General features: G+C 37.3%; 1 protein-coding gene and 2 long non-coding RNA genes across 5 annotated transcripts in view; 2 read left to right on the plus strand and 1 right to left on the minus strand.

The window, feature by feature from the left end:
- LOC126764311 (uncharacterized) overlaps positions 1-12,204 on the minus strand; it is a 41,662-nt gene extending 29,458 nt beyond the window's left edge. The window contains exons 1-2 of the long non-coding RNA XR_007667921.1: positions 12,040-12,204; positions 8,161-8,276 (exon numbers count right to left, since the gene is read on the minus strand). This is a non-coding gene — a long non-coding RNA (uncharacterized LOC126764311). The remainder of the gene's footprint in view (positions 1-8,160; positions 8,277-12,039) is intronic.
- LOC126764042 (rabankyrin-5) overlaps positions 1-21,717 on the plus strand; it is a 194,083-nt gene that overhangs the window by 113,768 nt on the left and 58,598 nt on the right. Inside the window, exons 2-4 of one of the 2 annotated variants that reach the window (XM_050481779.1) lie at positions 4,527-4,668; positions 4,879-5,013; positions 5,074-5,168. In XM_050481779.1, the coding sequence (XP_050337736.1) occupies positions 4,642-4,668; positions 4,879-5,013; positions 5,074-5,168 (257 nt within the window). In that variant the 5' untranslated portion in view covers positions 4,527-4,641. The remainder of the gene's footprint in view (positions 1-4,526; positions 4,669-4,878; positions 5,014-5,073; positions 5,169-21,717) is intronic. The other variant, XM_050481778.1, reaches the window with a different exon arrangement.
- On the plus strand, positions 13,721-15,701 carry LOC126764276 (uncharacterized). Of its 2 annotated transcripts, XR_007667863.1 has the most exons (6): positions 13,721-14,572; positions 14,629-14,733; positions 14,803-14,890; positions 15,019-15,197; positions 15,263-15,416; positions 15,488-15,701. It is a non-coding gene; the product is annotated as an uncharacterized LOC126764276 (long non-coding RNA). The 2 variants fall into 2 exon arrangements; XR_007667862.1 differs by having other exon boundaries at positions 13,725-14,733; positions 15,488-15,697.

A 21,717-nucleotide genomic window follows, 5' to 3' on the forward strand; every position in this document is an offset into this window, starting at 1 on the left:
GAAATTTTATTGAGTGAACACGATCTCTGAATTATTCGCTCTCTCATACACTTACTATAACGATTTTCGTGTTTGATTGTTGAATCTCCATTTTTTCTGCCATTTTATCCAGAAAAAAATAACGGGTTGGTGTCGTGCTGGTGGAATCATCGGCCCATATTTCTTCAAAAATGATGTCGGTGAGAACGTAACCGTCAATGGCGACCGTTTTGCGCCATGATAACCGACTATTTGATGCCTCTTCTTGAAGTTCGTGATCTTGGCGACATTTGGTTTCCACAAGAAACCAATCCCACACATCGTGTCAATCAATGGATTTATTGAGAGAACACTTCGGTGAGCAGATAATTTCACGTTTTGGGCCGGACGATTGACCACCAAGATCATGTGATATCACACCATTAAAATATTTCCTGTGCGGACATGTATAGTCTATGTGGACAATCCCGTTTCGATTCAGGCCTTAGAGAAAAAAATAACGCGCACCAGCAGAAATGTTCGTCGTTTAAAGCATTTATTAGTTCAGTAGAAATATAGTTCTGAGATGCAGCTTCTGACATTAAGCAAACTTTACTCTATTGAAGGAGTTCTGCATTGACTGAAAAAAATGGTAGTTCAAAGGTGCAATGTCAGAGCTATATGGCGGAGGCACCAAAACTTCTCAGCCATGATCTCTCAGTTTTTGCCGAGTTCCTGATGGAAAACGAAGCCCTTTCTGTTGATCAGTTCTGGGCGTTTTTTTCGATTGCTTGGTTCAATCTCATCAGTTGACAGTAAAATGTGGAATCAATCGTTCGACCAGGTTGGAGCAGCTCATAGTGGATGATTCCTTTCCAATCCCATCAAACACTTAGCATAACATTTCGAGGCGTCAAATCCTGGCTTTGCGACCATTTGTTGAGCGTCACCACAATTGTACTATGATTTTTCTCGCATTCGCTTCAGAAATGGTTCGCTTTCATTTCGTTTCAGCAAAGAATGTCAGATGTTCATTCGATCCATTAAATTTTTCACAGACAATTCAAGTGGTACCCAAACATCGATCTTCTTTTTGTAGCCAGCCTTTTTTTAAATGGTTCAAAACCGTTTGATGATGTTAAATTCCAGCGTTGTTACGGCTGCTTATGTGACGGCCCTGGTCAATATTTTCCATAATCTCATCGACTTTTTCAATGATAGGTCGACCAGAGTGAGGTGCGGAATTTCAAGAATGGAAGCGAGCGAACCATTTTTGTGCTACACGAACGGATACAGCATCGTCTCCGTAAATTTCACAAATTTCATTGGTGACTTGCATGGCATTCGATTTTCTTTATTATTTTCACTCATTTTTGAACAGTTGTAATTTTTTTTTCAATTCCCCTAATTTAATTTTTTTTTAGTATTTCTTGGATCTGCTTAGTAAAGCCTAACAATAAGTATTCAAATCTTAAATCTATTTAAAACTAAAGAAGCTCAAGAATGTGGTTGATCACTTCTTTTTAAACGTGTTTGATTGCAGGAATTTGCCAAGGTCCAATAGGTTTGGATGTTCGAGAAATTTAGAAATATATCTCATTCTACTGTCCTCTACCTCCTTCTTTACCATAGGAATATCAAGAACTTTATGAATGTTTTGATTACTTATGTACCATGGTGCACCCGTGATTGTGCTAAGCATTTTAGATTGGAATTTTTGTATTATATCAATGGTGGTTGCACAGTTTTATGATTGCGTTATATAACAGGACTTTGTTGTCTAGGCTAAGTTTAGAATTTTTGTTTAAAAGCTAATTAAAATTTGCTGTTCTTAACTTCATGCAAGTTATTTTACTCGCTATAAGTTTTCGCCACATGAGCCTTCGATCCAGGTGAATCCCAAGATAAGTTACTTCATTCGCTGTGGGTACTAGAACATTGTTTATTTTAACTGTCCGACAGGTTTCTGGTCTTAGCGAGAATGTAGCATGTTTGCATTCTTGCTCATTAATATTTATACGCCAGTTGGCTAGCCTTTCTTCGACAAAAGTTAAGAGCTGCTCTAATACTCTTGATGCTCTGATCGGGCATTTGTTACGGCTTACTAGAGCTGTGTCATCCGCGAAAGTGGATGTCAATACGTTAGTACCTGTTGGAATGTCAGCTGTATATATTATGTACAGAGTTGGGCCTATCACGCTACCCTGAGGTACACCAGCCCTTGTAACTCGTTCTTCTGATATGAAGTCTGCTACTTTGACTGTAAATTTCCTGTTTCTTAAATATGACTACAAAGTTTTATGCAATTCGTAAGGTAAAATGTTTTTGATTTTCCATTAAAGGCCTTCATGCCAGACCTTATCGGACGACTGAGTTACATCTAGAAAAATAGCTGAACAGTACTCTCTATGGTCGAATGCTTTCCTGATTTCTTTCGTAATTCTATTTACTTGCTCTAAAGCGCTATGTTTAGCACGAAAACCGAATTGGTGCGTTGGTATTATATTGTTTTCGTGGAGAAAAGGAGTTATCCTTGATAGTAACACTTTTTCAAATATTTTAGAAATACAGGGTAAGAGACTTATTGGCCTGTAGGAAGACAGCTGTGTTAGGTCTTTTCCAGTTTTGTCTATTATGATGATCTGCTACTTTTTCCACGAAATTGCACTTTTACATATAGCAATATTTGGTAACTCAGTTATCATTTTTGGCTTAATATTATCGTGTCTGGATGCCTTTTTTGGATTTAGCTCTTTTATGATTCTAGTAACTTCAGAAGTAGAAGTTCTAATAGACACAAGCGACTCGTTAGCGGTATTATATTATCCTCATCACTATGTGCTCAATTACCAATCAACTGTCTTAGAGGCATGTTGGAATCTACTGGTGGCTTGAAAGACTTTTGGGCTTTCCAAAGGGAGTTTTGCTTGCTAGAATTTGGACACAGTTTCTTTATATAATTTTCAATGTTGTGTTCTTCCTCGCGTTTAAGCGCTTTTTTAACTTTTGTACAGCAAATTTCAGTTGAAGCAGAGTTGAAGAGGAGCGATTTAACTGCCATTCATTCTTCGGATTAATAAGACGTGAGCTCCAGTACGTGTGTTTTGCGTTGTAATCTCCACCTGCTAAAAATCTTTGACCTAGTGTTCCAAAAAAGTCTTTAAATTCGCTATCTGGAATTATAAAACGAGGTGGACAGTAAAGTCAATTCTGGTACATAGCCCTAAGGTTTAAGTCACAATCCCGATTTTTTAGTGATATTGTTGTAGCTTGTAACTATGGTGTAGCATGAGATTTTAGAGCATAGTAGTTTAAAGGATTTCTAATCAACAGTTCCGTTCCAACATGCGATTTTATATCCGGATGATTTGTAACATAGAGTCTTAATCCCGGTATATTGAATTTATTTTTATTTGTTAGACGACGGAGTCTCTCTCCCATCACGAATCCCACACCAAAATTGCGCTCCTTTATATGGCCACTCTAGTAAATGCCACAAGGACCTACTCGCCATCTATCGAATTTCTTGGCACGGTGATGTCAGCTTTCACTCTAACGAGGACATCAACCAGCTGGGCAGCGGCACCTTCCCAATTAAGGGACCGGACGATCCAGGTGCATGCCCTCAAATCGTAGTCCTTATTTCGTTTGCCATGGTCGTCATCAAAAGACCCCCCTTTTCTCATTCGAGACAGTTGGTAATCTGGGGCGCTTTTAACGTGGCTGGTCCCAAACCCAGCGAACAACCCTGTGAAGGGGGTGTTTCGCCTTCTCACTTTAGCTCGCCTTTAAACGGATGTTCTTAGGCTACCCAGAGGATACTTGGTCAAAGACCGGAAGTCGTGAGCTGCTTGAGCCATATGTAAAAAATTCGTTTCTGGCCACTCCCAAGTGAATGACTACTCCCAAGTGAACTTCTACATATGACTAAATCCTCTAATACTCACTAATAGGGATATCGCTTAGACGTTGAATCAAAAACTATTTGTATCTTGTTGCTCCATTAGGCAATTTACTTTGTTTAAGGGCTTTGCGTACTGTTTTTATGCGTTGCATTTTTGACCGTATGATATTCCTTGACCTAATTTCTTTTATGGTGCAAACTCACGGCTTTCGAATTTGACATTTTACTTTCTAAACCAAATAGAATCAACTGCATGAAAAAGATATTTTTAACTAACTGAAATACACATAAATCAAAGTCAATTCTGGTTTGTTTGAAAACCTCCCAGCAGAAACTTCTAGGAGAGGAGTTCGTTATGTCTTTTCACCGGAAGTATGTGATATTCACTAATTAAAAAGTATAACTATGTATCAAGAGGCATCCGGGCCGACCGATTGCGGCGCATGTTGCGTTTTGTAATATAGTTTTGTGTCAACGTTGTTTTTATTATTTCGAAAACTATGTTCTTGAAGTATGACTCCGTATTTTAAGTTGTTGGTCACGCCTATACTAAATAAATAAGTGTTTTCGATTTATGTGGTTAATGACAAAAAAATTATAATAATTATTGTTTATTCAACAACTAAACGTACTTAATTACAATCAATTGATGAACTGGTGTCAGGACCTATCTATGCGAAATGACGGAAATGCGAGATTGTTGGAAAGCGAAACGATACTCAGGTCGGCTTCTTTCGAATAACGGCCGTTTCGAAGGGACATTCCTGTAAAGGATTGGCATGTATCTTGTGTGGTGTTATCGTGAGGTGAGATGTATTAATGTGGTGGAATATCAACTAATGTATTCAAATTGCGTTGACTTTACAGCTTATATGTATGTATATGGTACAGTCGGAATTAAACTTATTGTTTGCAAGATTGCAAGACATGCCGCCATATTGACTATATTTAATTTATCCAATTGAAAATTATATATATTTTTTACTTAATTTTTATTTTTTTTTATAAAATTTCAGCTTTCCGAAATTTGTAACTCTATATCCGATCAAGGCCAACTGCCACTACAATTAGCCTTGACAGCTAAGCACCTCTCTATTGCTCAAACTCTTGTTAAAAATGGATTTGCAGATATTAATGCATATGATGCAGAGGTATCATATATAAATTAATTATAATTTGTTATAAATAAATTTTGACATTTTTCTTTCCAGGGGTTAACATTATTAATAAGATCCGTTAAAGATATTGATGAATTTGCGGCAAATTTTTTGTTGGATCATGGTTGTCAATTGGACTTATCAGCAAGGTACGTATTCAAGTTTAGATGTATGGTAAGTAATATTGTTTAAAAATTTTAGTTACAGAGTCTTAAACAAAAAAATCTATTTGTGATAAGTTTTTCACTATATCTCGCTTGTAAATTATTCAGATACCCAAATACATGACGATACGAGTTTAATTTACTAACGTATTACTTCAGCAAGTTCATGTTCAAGTAATAATGCCATACACAAAAGTGTAACGAAGAACGATAGCATTTGATGATAAGATCATTTACGTAATCTTTTATTTGACATATCACTCTACAGGTACACGGTTGTTTTTTGACACCCCCCAACCAAATTTATTTAACACTCGTACTAAATGGTCTAATATACGATGATAAAGCTTTGACGGTTCCAACATTAATTTAATTAATTAATATATGTACATTAGGGTGTGACATTTTGAACCGACCTCTTTTTTTCAACTGAAAAACAGGCTGAAAACTTTCGAAGTGTGTAAAAAAAAAGTCACTCAAAAGATGAGCTCTTAATATTAGTATTAAGAGGTGCCTCTTTAAAATTTTCTGTTTTCCATATAAATTACATGAAAAAAAATCATTTTTTTGTGGTGGTTATTGTACGGAGGTTATCATATGTGCACGCGATGGCTGCCAGTAGGGATGGTAAGCTCGGATGAGAGACCCCCCTTTTGATGACGACCATGGCAAAGGACTACGATTTGAGGGCATGCACCTGGAATGTCTGGACCCTTAATTGGGAAGGTGCCGCTGCCCAACTGGTTGATGTCCTCGCAAAAATAAAGGCTGACATCACCGCCGTCTCCTTACGTACAGCTGCATCCGAAACCCTTGGTTTTCGGAAAGTGCAAAAGAACAACTGGTACGACGAGGAGTGCCGCGCCGCAGCGGAGAGAAAACAGGCTGCCTACCTCGCAACGTTACGATCGACCACAACACGTGCGGGATGGAATAGATACCGAGAATTGAAGAAGGAAGCGAGACGCATCTGCAGACAGAAAAAGGAAGAGGCCGAAATGCGTGAGTATGAAGAGCTTGATAAGCTGGCCGACAGGGGTAATGCTCGAAAATTCTACGAAAAAATGCGGTGGCTTACAGAAGGTTTCAAGACCGGAGCATACTCTTGTAGAACCCCCAAAGGTGATCTAGTCACTGATGCCCAGAGTATACTTAAATTATAGAGGGAACACTTCTCCAGCCTGCTGAATGGCAGTGAACGCACAACACCAGGAGAAGGAGAACCCGATTCCCCAATCGATGACGATGGAGCAGACGTACCATTACCCGACCATGAAGAAGTTCGAATAGCAATTGCCCGCCTGAAGAACAACAAAGCGGCAGGGGCCGACGGATTGCCGGCCGAGCTATTCAAACACGGCGGCGAAGAACTGATAAGGAGCATGCATCAGCTTCTTTGTAAAATATGGTCGGACGAAAGCATGCCCAACGATTAGAATTTAAGTATGCTATGCCCAATCCATAAAAAAGGAGACCCCACAATCTGCGCCAACTACCGTGGGATTAGCCTCCTCAACATCGCATATAAGGTTCTATCGAGCGTATTGTGTGAAAGATTAAAGCCCACCGTCAACAAACTGATTGGACCTTATCAGTGTGGCTTCAGACCTGGAAAATCAACCACCGACCAGATATTCACCATGCGCCAAATCTTGGAAAAGACCCGTGAAAGGAGAATCGACACACACCACCTCTTCGTCGATTTCAAAGCTGCTTTCGACAGCACGAAAAGGAACTGCCTTTATGCCGCGATGTCTGAATTTGGTATCCCCGCAAAACTAATACGGCTGTGTAAACTGACGTTGAGCAACACCAAAAGCTCCGTCAGGATCGGGAAGGACCTCTCCGAGCCGTTCGATACCAAACGAGGTTTCAGACAAGGCGATTCCCTATCGTGCGACTTTTTCAACCTGCTTTTGGAGAAAATAGTTCGAGCCGCAGAACTAAATAGAGAAGGTACCATCTTCTATAAGAGTGTACAGCTGTTGGCGTATGCCGACGATATTGATATCATCGGCCTCAACACCCGCGCCGTTAGTTCTGCTTTCTCCAGGCTGGACAAGGAAGCACAGAAAATGGGTCTGGCAGTGAACGAGGGCAAGACGAAATATCTCCTGTCATCAAACAAACAGTCGTCGCACTCGCGATTTGGCTCTCACGTCACTGTTGACAGTCATAACTTTGAAGTCGTAAATAATTTCGTCTATCTTGGAACCAGCGTAAACACCACCAACAATGTCAGCCTAGAAATCCAACGCAGGATAACTCTTGCCAACAGGTGCTACTTCGGACTGAGTAGGCAATTGAAAAGTAAAGTCCTCTCTCGACGAACAAAAGCCAAACTCTATAAGTCGCTCATAATTCCAGTCCTGCCATATGGTGCAGAGGCTTGGACGTTGTCAACAACTGATGAGTCGACGTTGCGAGTTTTCGAGAGAAAAGTTCTGCGAAAGATTTATGGTCCTTTGCGCGTTGGCCACGGCGAATATTGCATTCGATGGAACGATGAGCTGTACAAGATATACGACGACATTGACATAGTTCAGCGAATTAAAAGACAGCGGCTACGCTGGCTAGGTCATGTTGTCCGAATGGACGAAAACACTCCAGCTCTGAAAGTATTCGACGCTGTACCCGCCGGGGGAAGCAGAGGAAGAGGAAGATATTCACTCCGTTGGAAGGACCAAGTGGAGAAGGACCTGGCTACGCTTGGAATATCCAATTGGCGCCACGTAGCGAAAAGGAGAAACGACTGGCGCGCTGTTGTTAACTCGGCTATAATCGCGTAAGCGGTGTCTACGCCAATTAAGAAGAAGAAGAGTGCATTCGTATGATCTTAATAACACGTTTAAATATGTCGTTTTTATCTGGATGCATTTTCGTAAAGTGTAAAAGAATCAGATGGAATTACTTAAGAGTTCTTTAAATGGAAATATTTTATTTAGTAGTTTCCACCATTTTTAATTGGTTAGCTTACCTGAACGCTGGAACTTCAAGAATATCCCACTCCACAGACATATAGAACTCAGATAGATCTACTCCGACATCTACAATGTTATTACCCTGCTGTTCATCCATATGCCGCAGGTCAACCTTCACAAAAACGAAATCATATTGATTATTTAAGATTTAATGCATATACATACATATATACTATATAATTGTTTATATTTTTTTATATACATTTCGATAATATTGTAACGGATTTATCGATGAATTGTCTATCTTTTAACTCACTCTTGAGTTTGATCACTGGATTGTTACATAAAGGTCCCAATTTAGTGTCAATGCACTTATATTTATTTATTATTGAAACAACTTAACACTTATTATCCTCATTCCAAAAACACTCTAACTAGAACTGTCTCTACTGCAAAATCTGACAGTTTTTATATAAGTAAAACTTCGCCTCTCGAACATCCTGGCTACTAGGAATTTCGTTAACTAGTTTCGCTGTTGTAGTGTATTGTATTTTGTTCTTTTCGTTTTCATTACCACACTGCCCTCCATTTAAGTCTGTTCATCCCGATTAGACATTTTTGTGGTACCAAATGCTGCAAGCAGTTCCAGATGAACTACCTTCATTTTATTCCTAAGTCTACCAATGCTCATGACTGTTGGACCAGAGAACTTAAAACATAGAGAAGGTGCAGGTTCGACAGCGAACATTAGATAAAATTGCAAATACAGAATTCACGCTGTGAAATGTTAACATTTTTAACAGTTCTCCACATATTCAACAAAGAATATGAAGAGAAATAATATATGTACTTACGGCTTATGATGCCATAGCATGTATGCGCAATCAGGGAATATTGAAGAAAAATAAGTTCTTTGATACTCCATTTTTAACAGCCAAAAATGTATACAAATACAGCTCTCTCACATACTCAAGAATATGAAGAGACATAAATATGTATGCATGCTCCTTATGATACTCCCAACAACAGCATTGTGATATTTTCATGCTTCAATTTTTGCTTTCAACCAGGGAATCGCTTGTAGGTGCAATGTTTGCAAATACATATGTATGTTTGTATGCTTTTGTGTTTTGCTCTCAGCAATTCCATATTGACATGCAAAAATAATTCTGATATGAGTATAAATTTGTTTGAATGCATGCCTAATAATATTTATAGTCAATTTGGAGTTGCATATTTAATAATTTTATTTGATTTTTACATAATATACTATACTCTAAATATTTTTGTATTATATTTCTTACTAATAGAAATTAAATTTATCACAACAATATACATACATACATACTTATGTATGTATACGTATGTACATCTTCTATCATAGTAATCTTATGTCTCTGCACATGCTCATATCATAATCTTATTATCTGGGCCCTATTCCACAAAACAACTTATCAACTTTTCACTTTGTACTTTGCAAATTTTTCGTCAATTTGCAAAGCTTTCTGTTCCACAGAACTATGAAATTTGATAAGTGATAAGTTGAAATTGATAAGTGTAATTTGCAAAGTCTTTACTATTTTTATATTCTCTTTCTTTTCTCTCTCTTTTCTGTTCCACGTACGTTCTCTTGTGCAAAGTGCAAAGCTTATATTGAAAAGTGTAATCCGCAAAGACTTTGCATATAATTATGCTGTTCCGTTCCACAAAAACTGTAAACTCTATATTTGCAAAGCAAAATTCGATAAGTTTGTCAAAAATTTGCAAGGTAAATGATCGCTTTGCAAATTCATATTATTATAACTAGTCAAGCTTTCAAAATGTTAAGACGTGCGTTTTTGTTCGACAATAGTGAAGACGCGGTTACAGCTAGAAATTATAGAGACCGAATTAATTTTTCGGGACTACAAAATTTCAATTTTAAAGAGTGCTTCCGTTTAAATCCAATCCAGGTGGATTTTCTTTTAAATAATGTTGGACAAAAATTAGAAAATCCCTCTCCAGTTTTAGGCATTGAAGTTTCCGGTAGTAAACCTCAACCTCAAGGAGCTCCATCCGGCATTTTTTCTCTCTATCCAAAGTTTCACTTAGAAACTTGGTAGAGCGCTTCCTCTTTCTTGGATTTAGAGGTGGATTGGCAATTGTTTCTTCTGAAATAGATATTCTGGAATCATTCTCAGCTGACGGTAGATTTTCTGAGTTGCCATAACTTTCTGGCAAATTCAAACCATCTACCACAGCTGAGTCTGATTCCAGAATGTCGAGGATGGCCAAGTCAGCTTCATCCATTACCTTGCCCTTCCCACCTCCGGATCCAGTATTTCGGGCGTTATCCCTTTTACTCTGCAAATTAACAAAATTAAATTCACAAAAATACAAAAAGATTCTCGTTAAAAACCGGAAGCTCGATTTTGATTTTAAAGCCATTGTTTCTTGGGCAAATTTTCTTAGAATTCATCGTAGCTTACGATTTTGATAACCGCTTCGTCGAAAAAAAATTGACCCACTCTAGTACACATAGCAATTAGTAATATTTTGGTTAAACCGGTTGTTATCAGCAAGAGTTGTTGATTGAGTGCACTGTTAACTCACAACAACAATGTCTATGATGACGTTTTGTTTTGTTGTTGTCAACAACATGCTTGTTAGTTATTAGCAATGCACAATATAAGAATTCCAACAACAACAAATGATGCAAATATAATTATTTGCTATGTGTAGGCAATAAATTGTTGTACTTACCATTGTCCGGCTCTTCCAGAGCCCAAACAAACTGTCCCTTGCATAGGTCCATGTTTTTTGTGCTGACGCCAGTTGTAGGGATTGGGCTTTTTTTAACACATCCTCCCATGCTGTCTGTTTATCTAATTTGTTAACCTTCACAAAGAAATGTATACTTAAATATGAAATTTACAATTATTTATTTAAAAAATACTTACTCTGTTGTTTTGAAAACTAGCAAATAAAATGCTTTTTTTTTCTTTTATTACATTTAAAACAGCAAGTTTTTTTTCTATTTGTATTTTGCGGCTCATTTTAACAACTCATATAAAGCAATGCAAAGTGAAAAGTGATGAGACAGAAATGCAAAGTTGATAAAACGCTTTGTGGAACACTTTGCACACTTACTTTGCAAGAGAGTGCAAAGACTTTGCCAATAAAGCGCAAAGACTTTGCACTGAGCGGAAAGAGCGTAAAGTCTTCGCCAAAATATGCTCAACGCAAAGTGAGATTCGCAAAGAGCATTGTGGAACAGAAACGCTTTTCACTTTGCAGTACAATATCAATTGATAAGTGCAAAGTGAAAAGTTGATAACTTGTTTTGTGGAATAGGGCCCTGCTCATATAAATGTATGTATGTATACGCACGTGCGCATTCAGAAATTCAAATCATGATTTTATCACTTATCAATCTATTACATGTGCGTGCATTGATCTGCATGTTCCTATACATTCATTTATACTTATACAGTGGACCAATAAAGTTGACATACACCTAGTTCTATTAAATTACGACATTATAAAATGAATAAATATTGTGGTTTTGCGCACTGATATCACACCGAGTCGGTGTGATATCGTTTCGACGCAACGACTGCAAAAACTAACACTATCAATTGGGCAGAGCCATTGCGAACACTGGCATCACCCCGAGGTGTGATGTCTTTTCAACGCAATGCCTGCGAAATACCTAATCCTACTGTATGTATATAAGGCAGAGCCATTGCGAGCACTGGTATCACACCGAAGTGTAATACCTTTTCAACGCAATGCCTGCAAAATACCTAATCCTACTGTATATAAGGCAGAGCCATTGCGAGCACTGGTATCACACCGAAGTGTGATACCTTTTCAACGCAATGTCTGCAAACTACCTAATTCTACTGTATATAAGGCAGGGCCATTGCGAGCACTGATAATTCTACTGCACTTACCGCTGCCTATTGCTGCCGACTGCTGGGCGACCGTCCTCGCTGGCGAGCTGGAAGAAATGATCGCATTCGGTGTGAGGTGCTTGCTTGTATAGCAGCATACCGCAGCTTTCGTCAGCGAAGTGAGGTAAGTTGTGTGCGTAGCTTTGGTCAATGCGGTGAGGTGAAGTTTAGTACGTGTAGGATAATTCTAGTATGGTGGAAAGCTCTATGTTGAGGTATGGTGAGGGTAAATGATGTACAGTGTTGAAGTAAATTATTGTAAGGTGGTAAAAGCCACGTGACAGTTTATTTGTCGATTTTTGAGTTAAGAAATGTATCAAAGAAAAAATTCAATATTCCTCTGGTTCAGTGAGTTCCGGTTAAGTAGTACTCCGCTTAAATGAAAATCACCCTCTTAACTGCCTATATCTTGCTGCATCTCACGGTTTGTTTTTTGAAATACATAGAAATTATTGTTTTAAGTACCACTTCCTTAAGTATTCGCACTCGCTTATGTGCCATATTATATTTTTATTTTTAACAAACCACAAAAATCTGTATCTTTGATTGCGGCACATAACCGGGATTGACTGTATTTGTCAAGGAATGTAAAAAATGTTTTTACGCGACTCGTAAAAATCCGAGTCGATATGTAAGCACGCTTATACATATACTACATACGTATTTACACAAGTTTATTGGTAAAGCTTTTAGAGCGGCAATCGGTGATCGTTCGCCTATTTTTTCGGCACAGCTCGGATTTTCTACCAACAATACAAAGTTGTGACGCTTTGTCGTCGCGTCAGTTCTTTGACACATTGACTCTTTGACACATTGACTCTTTGACAAAACGTGAGCTGCAGCCATTGGTTGCCCGTGACAACGGAGATTTCGCATGAAGCAATAAGTGTACCCATTTACATACGAAGTTGTGTGTAGACAAGTTTACAAATATTATGCATATGGTTCTAGCAAATTTGTTTACTCTACTTTTCACTTAACTTACTTTACTACTTAACCGGTAATCACTGTACGTTTTTATACGTTGTCAATTTTATTCTAATATATTTGAAAACTTATATTTGCGGCGTTGTCACTTTTTTCCTTCTCATAAAAATATCAGAAACTGTTAAATTTATGATTTTTAGCTTTTGCCATCGTCGCGAAAAGACTCTTGTGGGCAAAGGCATGCTCGGGGAGATGTAATGGTGTTTGTTTTTATGAATGAAGCAAGTTTGCCTGTTGAAAGTGTGCTTGCGTTCATGAATGAAAATATTGTTGTTAGGTGTTTTTCTAGCTAACAAAATGCGATTAGCGTGTTTCACGACAGCTAGCTCAGAAGAAGAAATTTAACAGTGCCACTTGAACAGAGTTGAGCATGAAAAATAGACTCAGAGATTCGATATTTCAGCGGCATGTTGGCCATTTGACTTATATTTTTATACGTTTATATGCAATTATATGTATGTATTGATTTGAAAATTATTTTTCACAAATTGATTACTTTTTAACTAATTAACTAACTATTTTATATAAAGCAATCTTTTACTCAATGTTAAAATAAGACCAAATTTTTAATTATATCCTATGTTTAATATAGTAGATATACATATGTCTGTATGTATATTTGATATGTGTATAATACGTACATACATACATATACGTATCTGTGTAAAATACTAACATAATATAGAAAAAAAAAACTAGTAATATATATGTATATGTATATAAATAATACTTTTTATAGTTTAAAATTTACGTATTCGTATGTACATGTAGCATGCACACACGTATGTATGTACATACAACGCCTTCAGGGATTCAAGTCATGACATGACTTATTAGTAATGATATCCCAGCAAAACTTGCGTGACCGAAACTCCAATACTTTTACTCCATTTTTACTTGTCACTAACACTCCCTCACAAATCTTTGAAATGAGTAAGAAGTCAATCTATTGTGTCTTTTGTTTGTTTTATATTATAAGCTCTTCACTCAACAGATGTTAAGCAAAAATAAAACAAAAGAAGACAAACAAATTTTTTAGCTGTCACCGCTTATTGAAAACGATGGATGTGAAAGCGTACAGCATGATACCGTGAATTTGACGTTTGCTTGTTCGTTGTGACAAATTGAATTCGAAGAAACCAAAAATTCGGTTACAAACGCGTCGATATTGAGAATTGTGCAGATTTGTGCTTGTGCATATTTATGTAAAATTATTTAAAATAAATATTTAAATCTATTCTAATTGTGTTTCGTTAAATTTGTGAACTATTTGTGTCTATAATATTTGGAAAAAAGGTGAGTAGATATAATAATAATTCAATATGAAGAAAAATACATTTAGTGCATATATGAGCCAAGAAAAAAAGGCTTTTAACCTAAGTGTATTTTTCACTGTAATTATTGCATTGTCCCGACGGTATTTTATTATATTATGTTAAGTTATTTAAAAAAATAATTTTATTTCCTAATGAGATGGATTCACCAGCGCTTTTTGATGAAACCTATTTGGAGGAATGCCCAACAACGACTTCGACTCCCGTAAAAGGTACATGTAAAATTGTCATTTCAGTTTTCAATTTATTTTTACGCATTTGCATTTAGAATAATTGACATTTAAACGGAAGAAATTCAACATTTCTGGTTGCTACAATTCAGAGGCAAGCTTTTCAAAACAACAAGGAAACAATTTGCCTGTGGATGGAAATGGTAATCCAATATATTGTTTAAATGCATTTCTTAAACATTTTTACTTTATTATGTTTACACCTTTTTCAGATGTTTTTAACATGTTAAAAACTATTTCCACCCAACTACAAGAGTTGATCATATGGAAAGGAAGATGGACAGCTTTTTGAAAGAAAATGTAAATTTATGTCCATAAAAGTTTTTATAGTTCTATAAGTATTCATCAATACAAAAAAACGTATTGTTTAGATATTGTTGTTTAGGCATTATTTAAGTATTCTCTAACTGAACTTGTTCTCTTTTCAGATAATTCAAAAAAGCGAAGAAATGGCCCAACAAAAAACCGTCCGTGAATGTAAGGTGCTAATTCGAAAGTTCACCAATCAGTATGCCGAGAAATTGCTTCCACCCTACCATTAACAACACTGGCTGCAGCTTTGGAAATGAAAGAAAAACTTAAATGCGAAGAATTTGCTACAGCAACGGTTAGTAATGTATACAATTTCTTCAATAAACAATATTTATTTTGCATAATACTTTCAAATTACAGGAACAGTTTGTTTTAAGGATGAAAGGCAGTTCCGACAGTGTATGTGATGTGTTACGGCATCTGTACACTGACGAATTCCTGACATTGTGTAACTGGGACGGTAGGGGAGGCAAGCAACCGCTATCAAAGTTTCTGTTGTCCAACATATTATATGGTAAATTTTATACATATATATTTACGTAAAAATATGTATTTTAAATTGATTTTTCATTACATTTTTTATAGATTCTTTCATCACTTGTGGACTTGCAAATTTCGAGCAACAAATGCGGAAGTCCATCGAAATGAGCCACCATAGATTTAAGCAAAAAAAATATAGAAAGCGAAAAGCTGAAGAATGATAACATTGTAATAATTTTTTAGACATACATATGTATGTATATGTATATATTATTTTTGTATCTATATAATAATTTATTGAAATAATTTTTATATTATTAAAAAAAAATGTGAAAATGAATGACAATAATTTTATGTAAATCTAAATAAAATTATTTTATTATTAAAATTAATAAAAAAAAATATTTTATAAAAAAAATCTTTATATTTTTGAGTTTCGAACTTTAGGTTGAAGGAATGACAAGCGAGTGGTTTACCCACTAGGCTATTGTAGAATGCACCGTCACGCTTTCCTGAAAGCAGTTTTGTTGAATTATTCCAAATTTAATGAAAGTGTGAGAAAGAAGGATGTAATTTTATTATTATAAATATGTGAGCGAGAAAGTGATACAAGATCACATGTATACAAAAGTTTCGGGAGCTTTTTTGATTCGCCCTTAAGAACGTGAAAGGAAAAAGTGACAATTAAACCGACACGCGTTACCGGCATGTCACTAGGTAACATGACTGTCACTGTTCTGACTGGGATGTGTACGCTTTATGTGTTGCATATTATACGTTTATATGCAAGCATACATAAATATGTATTGATATGAATATCATTTTGCAAATTTTTATGAACGCATCTAAAACTGAGAGCATTCTAATAAAAAATTAAATATTCAAAGTAATATTTATAGTTTGTTTGGACTTGAACACGTTATTTTTATTATTCTTTAATAATAATTTCTTATTATTTATTTAATATTTGCATAATGCACTTTTCTGCTAAATACTTTTTTTTTATAGTAGGGGGAAGCATCGAAAGCCGGAGTGTGGAACTTCAAACCTACTCCCAACTCAGGACACTCCAACGGGACCGCCAATTAGGTATTACTTCGTGGGAGGGACAGAACATTTAAGTCTCCTCTATCGCACGGACTGACGGACGCCTAATTTGTTCAAAAAGTCTCAGTTTTGTCATTATGGACACTGACGCTTCGCTGACAGCTTTCCATTTATCAGTCGACTGACACATGAGTGTCGTTAAATTATCGACTGTAAAACTACCACCGAGTGTGGTTTGTAGTTTTTCCCTTGTATTTGAAAATCTAGGGTAATAAAATAATACATGTTCAGAGTCTTCTATATGCTCTGTACACGTCGGACAGTTCGGACTAATGTGATTGTGGAATCTGAAAATGTAGCTTCTAAAGCACCCATGTTCACTAAGTATTTGGGTCAGATAAAAGTCTAGGTCCCCACGTCGTCTATCAATCCACGAGTGGATGTCCGTTATAAGTCGGTGGGTCCAACGCCCTTTGGATGAAGAATTCCACCGCTCCTGCCACATTTTAATGCTCTTGTTCCTCTCCTCTGTCTTTGCCGATAGTGTTTTATGCACTGATAGGTGATATAAACGCTCGAGTTCATCTCCATGGATGTCAATGGGCAGCATGCTGGCTAATACTTCAGCAGCGTCAGTTGATGTAGTCCGGAAAGCCCTTATTACTCGAATTGCAGAAAGCCTGTGCACTGCAATTATTTGTTTAGCATACGCTTTTAGATTCATCGCCTGTATCCATACTGGTGCTGCGTACAGTATTACGGAATTCATTGCTTTCGCAATTAAGAATCGCCGGCTGGAACACACACAGCCTGTATTGGTCATCATTCTCGATAGTGCATTGTAAATTTTGTTTGCTTTACTGGAGGAATACTCCAGGTGTTCTTTGAATTTTAATTTAGAATCTAATATTACCCCCATCTCGCACTCCCCTATGGTGAGCTCTATATGTTCCTCTACCTTTCTGGTGTTTATAGGTAAAACTTCAGTTTTTTGCTCCGCCAGTTCCAGACTCACAGAAGAGAACCAGTGCCGTAGATCATTTGCGCACTAATTTCACTTGCTTCCTAGGTCGACGAATTGTTTTGCCACTGCTACCACCATGAGATCGTCGGCATATGCTATTTTCACATCTTTTGGTTGCTGCCTTCTTAGCACCCCGTTATACATGAGGTTCCATAACATTTTGCCGTGTTGAACGCATTCTTGGCATCCAGGGTGATCAGCGCGCAGTACTTTTTCTTCCATCTTTTCCCACTTACTGCACATTTCGCAGTATCGACGACTTCTCGTAGTGCGTCAATAGTGGATCTCTTTTTTATAAAGCCGTATTGTCTCTCTGATAATCCGCCGGCTTTCTGGATTACTAACTCCAAGCGGTTTCGTCTTATACTTTCGTACACCTTACCCATTGTGTCGAGCATACACAAAGGTCGGTACAATGTAGGTTCTTCGGGTGGTTTCTTTGGTTTTGGGAGCAGAACCAAACGTTGTACTTTCCACGGGTCGGGGAATACCTCTTCCTTTATACAAGCATTGTACATTTTAGCAAACAGTTGAGGTTTTGAGCTTACAGCTTCCTTCAAGGCTCCATTAGGTATGCCATCTAATCCAGGTGCTTTGTTGTTTTTTATTTTCTTTGCTATGGCCAGGAGCCCTTCTTCTGTGACTAAAGGGGGTGACTCTGCAGCTTTGTTTTGTCGCTTGGCATATGAAATCTGGTCGTGTTTCGGGAATAATGTTTCGACGACTTTTCCCATAAAAGATGCATTATTCGGTTGCTGCTGCTTATTTTTAAATCTTGACTTACAGATTTTGTAAGCAGTTCCCCAAAGGTCAATGTTTGCTTCTTTGCAGAGCTTCTCAAAACATGACTTTTTGCTCCGGGTAATTGCCGACTTCAGGAGCTTCGAGTGGCTTTTAAATTCTTCTTTTAGGCGATTTTCGTTCGTTTCAACCTGATAGACGCCGTCTAACTGAGTGACAAAGCTTTTTCAGCGTGGAAATTTCCACATTCCACCAATATACAGGCCTCCGTTTGTTATGATGTGTTGTTCTGCGCATTGTTGCATCGCATGCTGCGACCAGTTCCTTTCGCACCGTAGATACCAGATGAGCGGCATCGTCATCTGGTGCTCTTGATGCACTCCAGACTAGCTCAAAAAGGTCTGGATCGAACTCCTGTTGCTTCCAGCTTCGCTTTCAGGAAGTGCTTTTGCTGAGGGGTTCCGGTCTGGGGTGTAATTATAATCGCCATATGATCACTATATGTGTATATATTTGACACTGTCCACTTTATGTGCCTACTGAGTGAATCATTTGCGAACATAATGTCAATTAAGGATCCTTTGTTTCCTTTTTCGTACGTGTTTTGCGTTCCACTGTTTATTATTGTTAGGTTCGTTTGACTTAGGAATTCTTGAATTAGGTGACCGCGATGGTTTGTATATCTGCTGCCCCATGCAGTCGACCAAGCATTAAAATCACCCACTATTACAATTGGAGATTTGCCTCTGGTTTCTAAAGAGAGCCTTAAGAGGAAATCTTCAAATTCTGTAATTGTTGCGCTGGGACGAGCATAGCAACTAACAATATACATATATATCTTGTATATTCGCCCATGTGAAAAAGTTATGAGCTTCTCTGGAGCTGGTCTTGAAAGGTTGTACTTTGCAGAACTATTTTGCTGCCTTGCCGGTTTTGTCAGCAATCCATGTTCTTTCCGGACGCTGGTAGTATTGTTCACTTAGTATGGCGACATCATTGTTCTCTTCTGTGATTGTCTGGTCTAGTAAATCCTGTGCTGCTGCGCAATGATTTAAGTTTAGCTATATTATCCTCATTTCCTTAGAGTCTTCATCATCTCCAAGTACTTGGGGCAATTCATGCTCAATACTGAGTGTTCCCCTTTGCAGAGCATGCAGCTCGGAACGTTAATGCATGCCTTTGCTAAATGTCCCGCAGTTCCGCAACCTGTGCATTGAGAAGATCTGTCTGTCAGACTGCAGCAGTTACGCGCCATGTGACCCAGGTGTAAAGATTTATAACATCTAGGAATAGGCGAGTATTCTCGAAGGCGACAGATCGACCATCCTATCTTAACTTTGCCCGACTTTAGTGCAGCTTTGGCATCCTGAGCACGTAGGCATACTAGAGCTATCTGTGTGCCACTACGCGTTTTTCTCATACGTTTGACGCTTGATTTCTCCAGGTTTTGGACCCCACACTCTTTTTTTTTAGCGCCTCACAGATTTCCTCAGGTGTAGTAATTTCATCTAAATCCTTACACACTATTGTGACGCTATGGGTTTTTGGCTGTATCAGCGCCATTTCACCCACCGCGCCCTCTAAGACGCTTTGGAATGATTCGGCTCTCTTGTCCGCTTGATTTTTTAGCTCAATCAGTAGGTCTCCTTTCATCGTTTTTCTTATGTAGGTCACGTTTGCTCCCAACTCTTCAAGACCGCTGTCACTTTTTATCTTTCGTAAAATATCAGCATACGACGACCCTTCCTGTTTGGTTTTAATGATGGCGTCTGGTTTCGTTCTTATTTTTTTCTGAATCGGCTTTCTCTTTTTGACAACATCCACCCATTTTTCAAATGCGTTATGTTGACCCGTAATATCTATTATTTTCGTGGCCTCACTGGTCATTTCTTGCACCTTTTCAATAGCCTTTTTTGGCTTTTTTGTGGGGGGTAGCTCTCCCGATACTTCTCGCAGCCGCTTTGGGGTATTAATCCTTTGAAAATATGAGAAAGCTGTGTTGCTTTCTCAACCATAGTTTTTTCCACCGGTTTCTCGGCTTTACTATATAAGCACATTATGCTGATAAGTAAATCGCGCATTGCCTTTGACCAGCCATCATATTTTCTAACTCTTTTATTTTGCAGCCCAGTTTGTTAAAATAGTTGGAGGATTCATTATTCAGTGATTTCTCTTCACTTTTGCATTCCCGGTCAGCAGTTTCACTAAATGTTGATCCAGCAGAGGTGGATTCCTCATTTCTGCCGTTTGGGTCGTTCTCAAAATTTTAAAATTCCTCCGAAAAGGATTGTCTGGTGTACGCCCCATACTATTCTCGGAGGCCACAACCTCAGTGAGAAAATAGTTTTGGTACACCTATTAGTGAGTACGTTCAGTCCTTGCCGCTAAAACCTAATTACATTATAAATGGTTGGCAATGCCTAAACCAAAAGTAAGACGAAAAGGAGAAAAAAGCGGAAAAGCGAAAACGGAGAACAGCTGATTAATCAAAGCAAAACGGGAAATTAAAAATAAGCGCACGTTTGATTCGCTGTTATTAGGGGAAATAAAAAGTTATTACTAAATAATTTGGAAGTTGGCCGCGAAAAGGGGTAGGTATTTGCAAATAAATTTTGTTTAAATTAAATTGTGCTTATCTATTTCTTTAGGTTTAGTATCCACTTGGATCGTCCGGAATTCCGGTAAGTCCCAACACAAAAATCTAGTGTTTTTACTATTAAAAGCTAGGATTATTCAGCGAATAATCCAAGAACATAAATAACACGTCCACCTCATTCAACACTAAAAATGCAAGCACACATTCTGCTAAATACTGTTGTATTATATTTGTTGCTGTTAAAAATTGGATTTATTACAACATATACCATATATACATATGTATGTTTGTTTATTTATAATCATATTTATCTTACATAATCGTGTATCTGGAGATATATATACATATGTATGTATGTAAGTAAAATTCCAATTTAAATCATGATATCACTTACATACCAGTTATAAAATGTGCGAGCACTGCTCCATGTGTAAATACATATACATACATCTACATATTGCCAAACAAATAATGTATACATTAACCTACATACATATATGGGCATACACGTGTAAATACACTCAGTCCTTTTTTTACGCGATTTTCGGTTCTGCCACTAATCGCGTAAAAAAAATCGCGCAAAAATGGTTAGTTTTCCAATATTAACTGACGAATTGGATCCGAATATAAAAAATATCGGATACAATACAATAAGTTTCAAATTTCAGACTTATGATTTATTCGTTCATAACAAAATAAAAAATACAAAACAAAAACCATATATAAAAGAGAAGAAAATAGAAAATAGGTAGATTTATTGAAAAAACCGTTGAATGCTGTTTAATCACTGTCATTATCCGTAGTTTAAATTATTTTTAGCCGGTTATTTTGATGGCCGGCACTGATATCACTAGAATTTGTATCAGAATCAATAGTAAGAACTATGGAATGATGTTCTTATTGACTTAGCGTCTCCGACTGAGTTTG

Source organism: Bactrocera neohumeralis, unplaced genomic scaffold (genome assembly GCF_024586455.1).
Source record: "Bactrocera neohumeralis isolate Rockhampton unplaced genomic scaffold, APGP_CSIRO_Bneo_wtdbg2-racon-allhic-juicebox.fasta_v2 cluster09, whole genome shotgun sequence".
In the NCBI taxonomy this organism is placed as follows: domain Eukaryota; kingdom Metazoa; phylum Arthropoda; class Insecta; order Diptera; family Tephritidae; genus Bactrocera; species Bactrocera neohumeralis.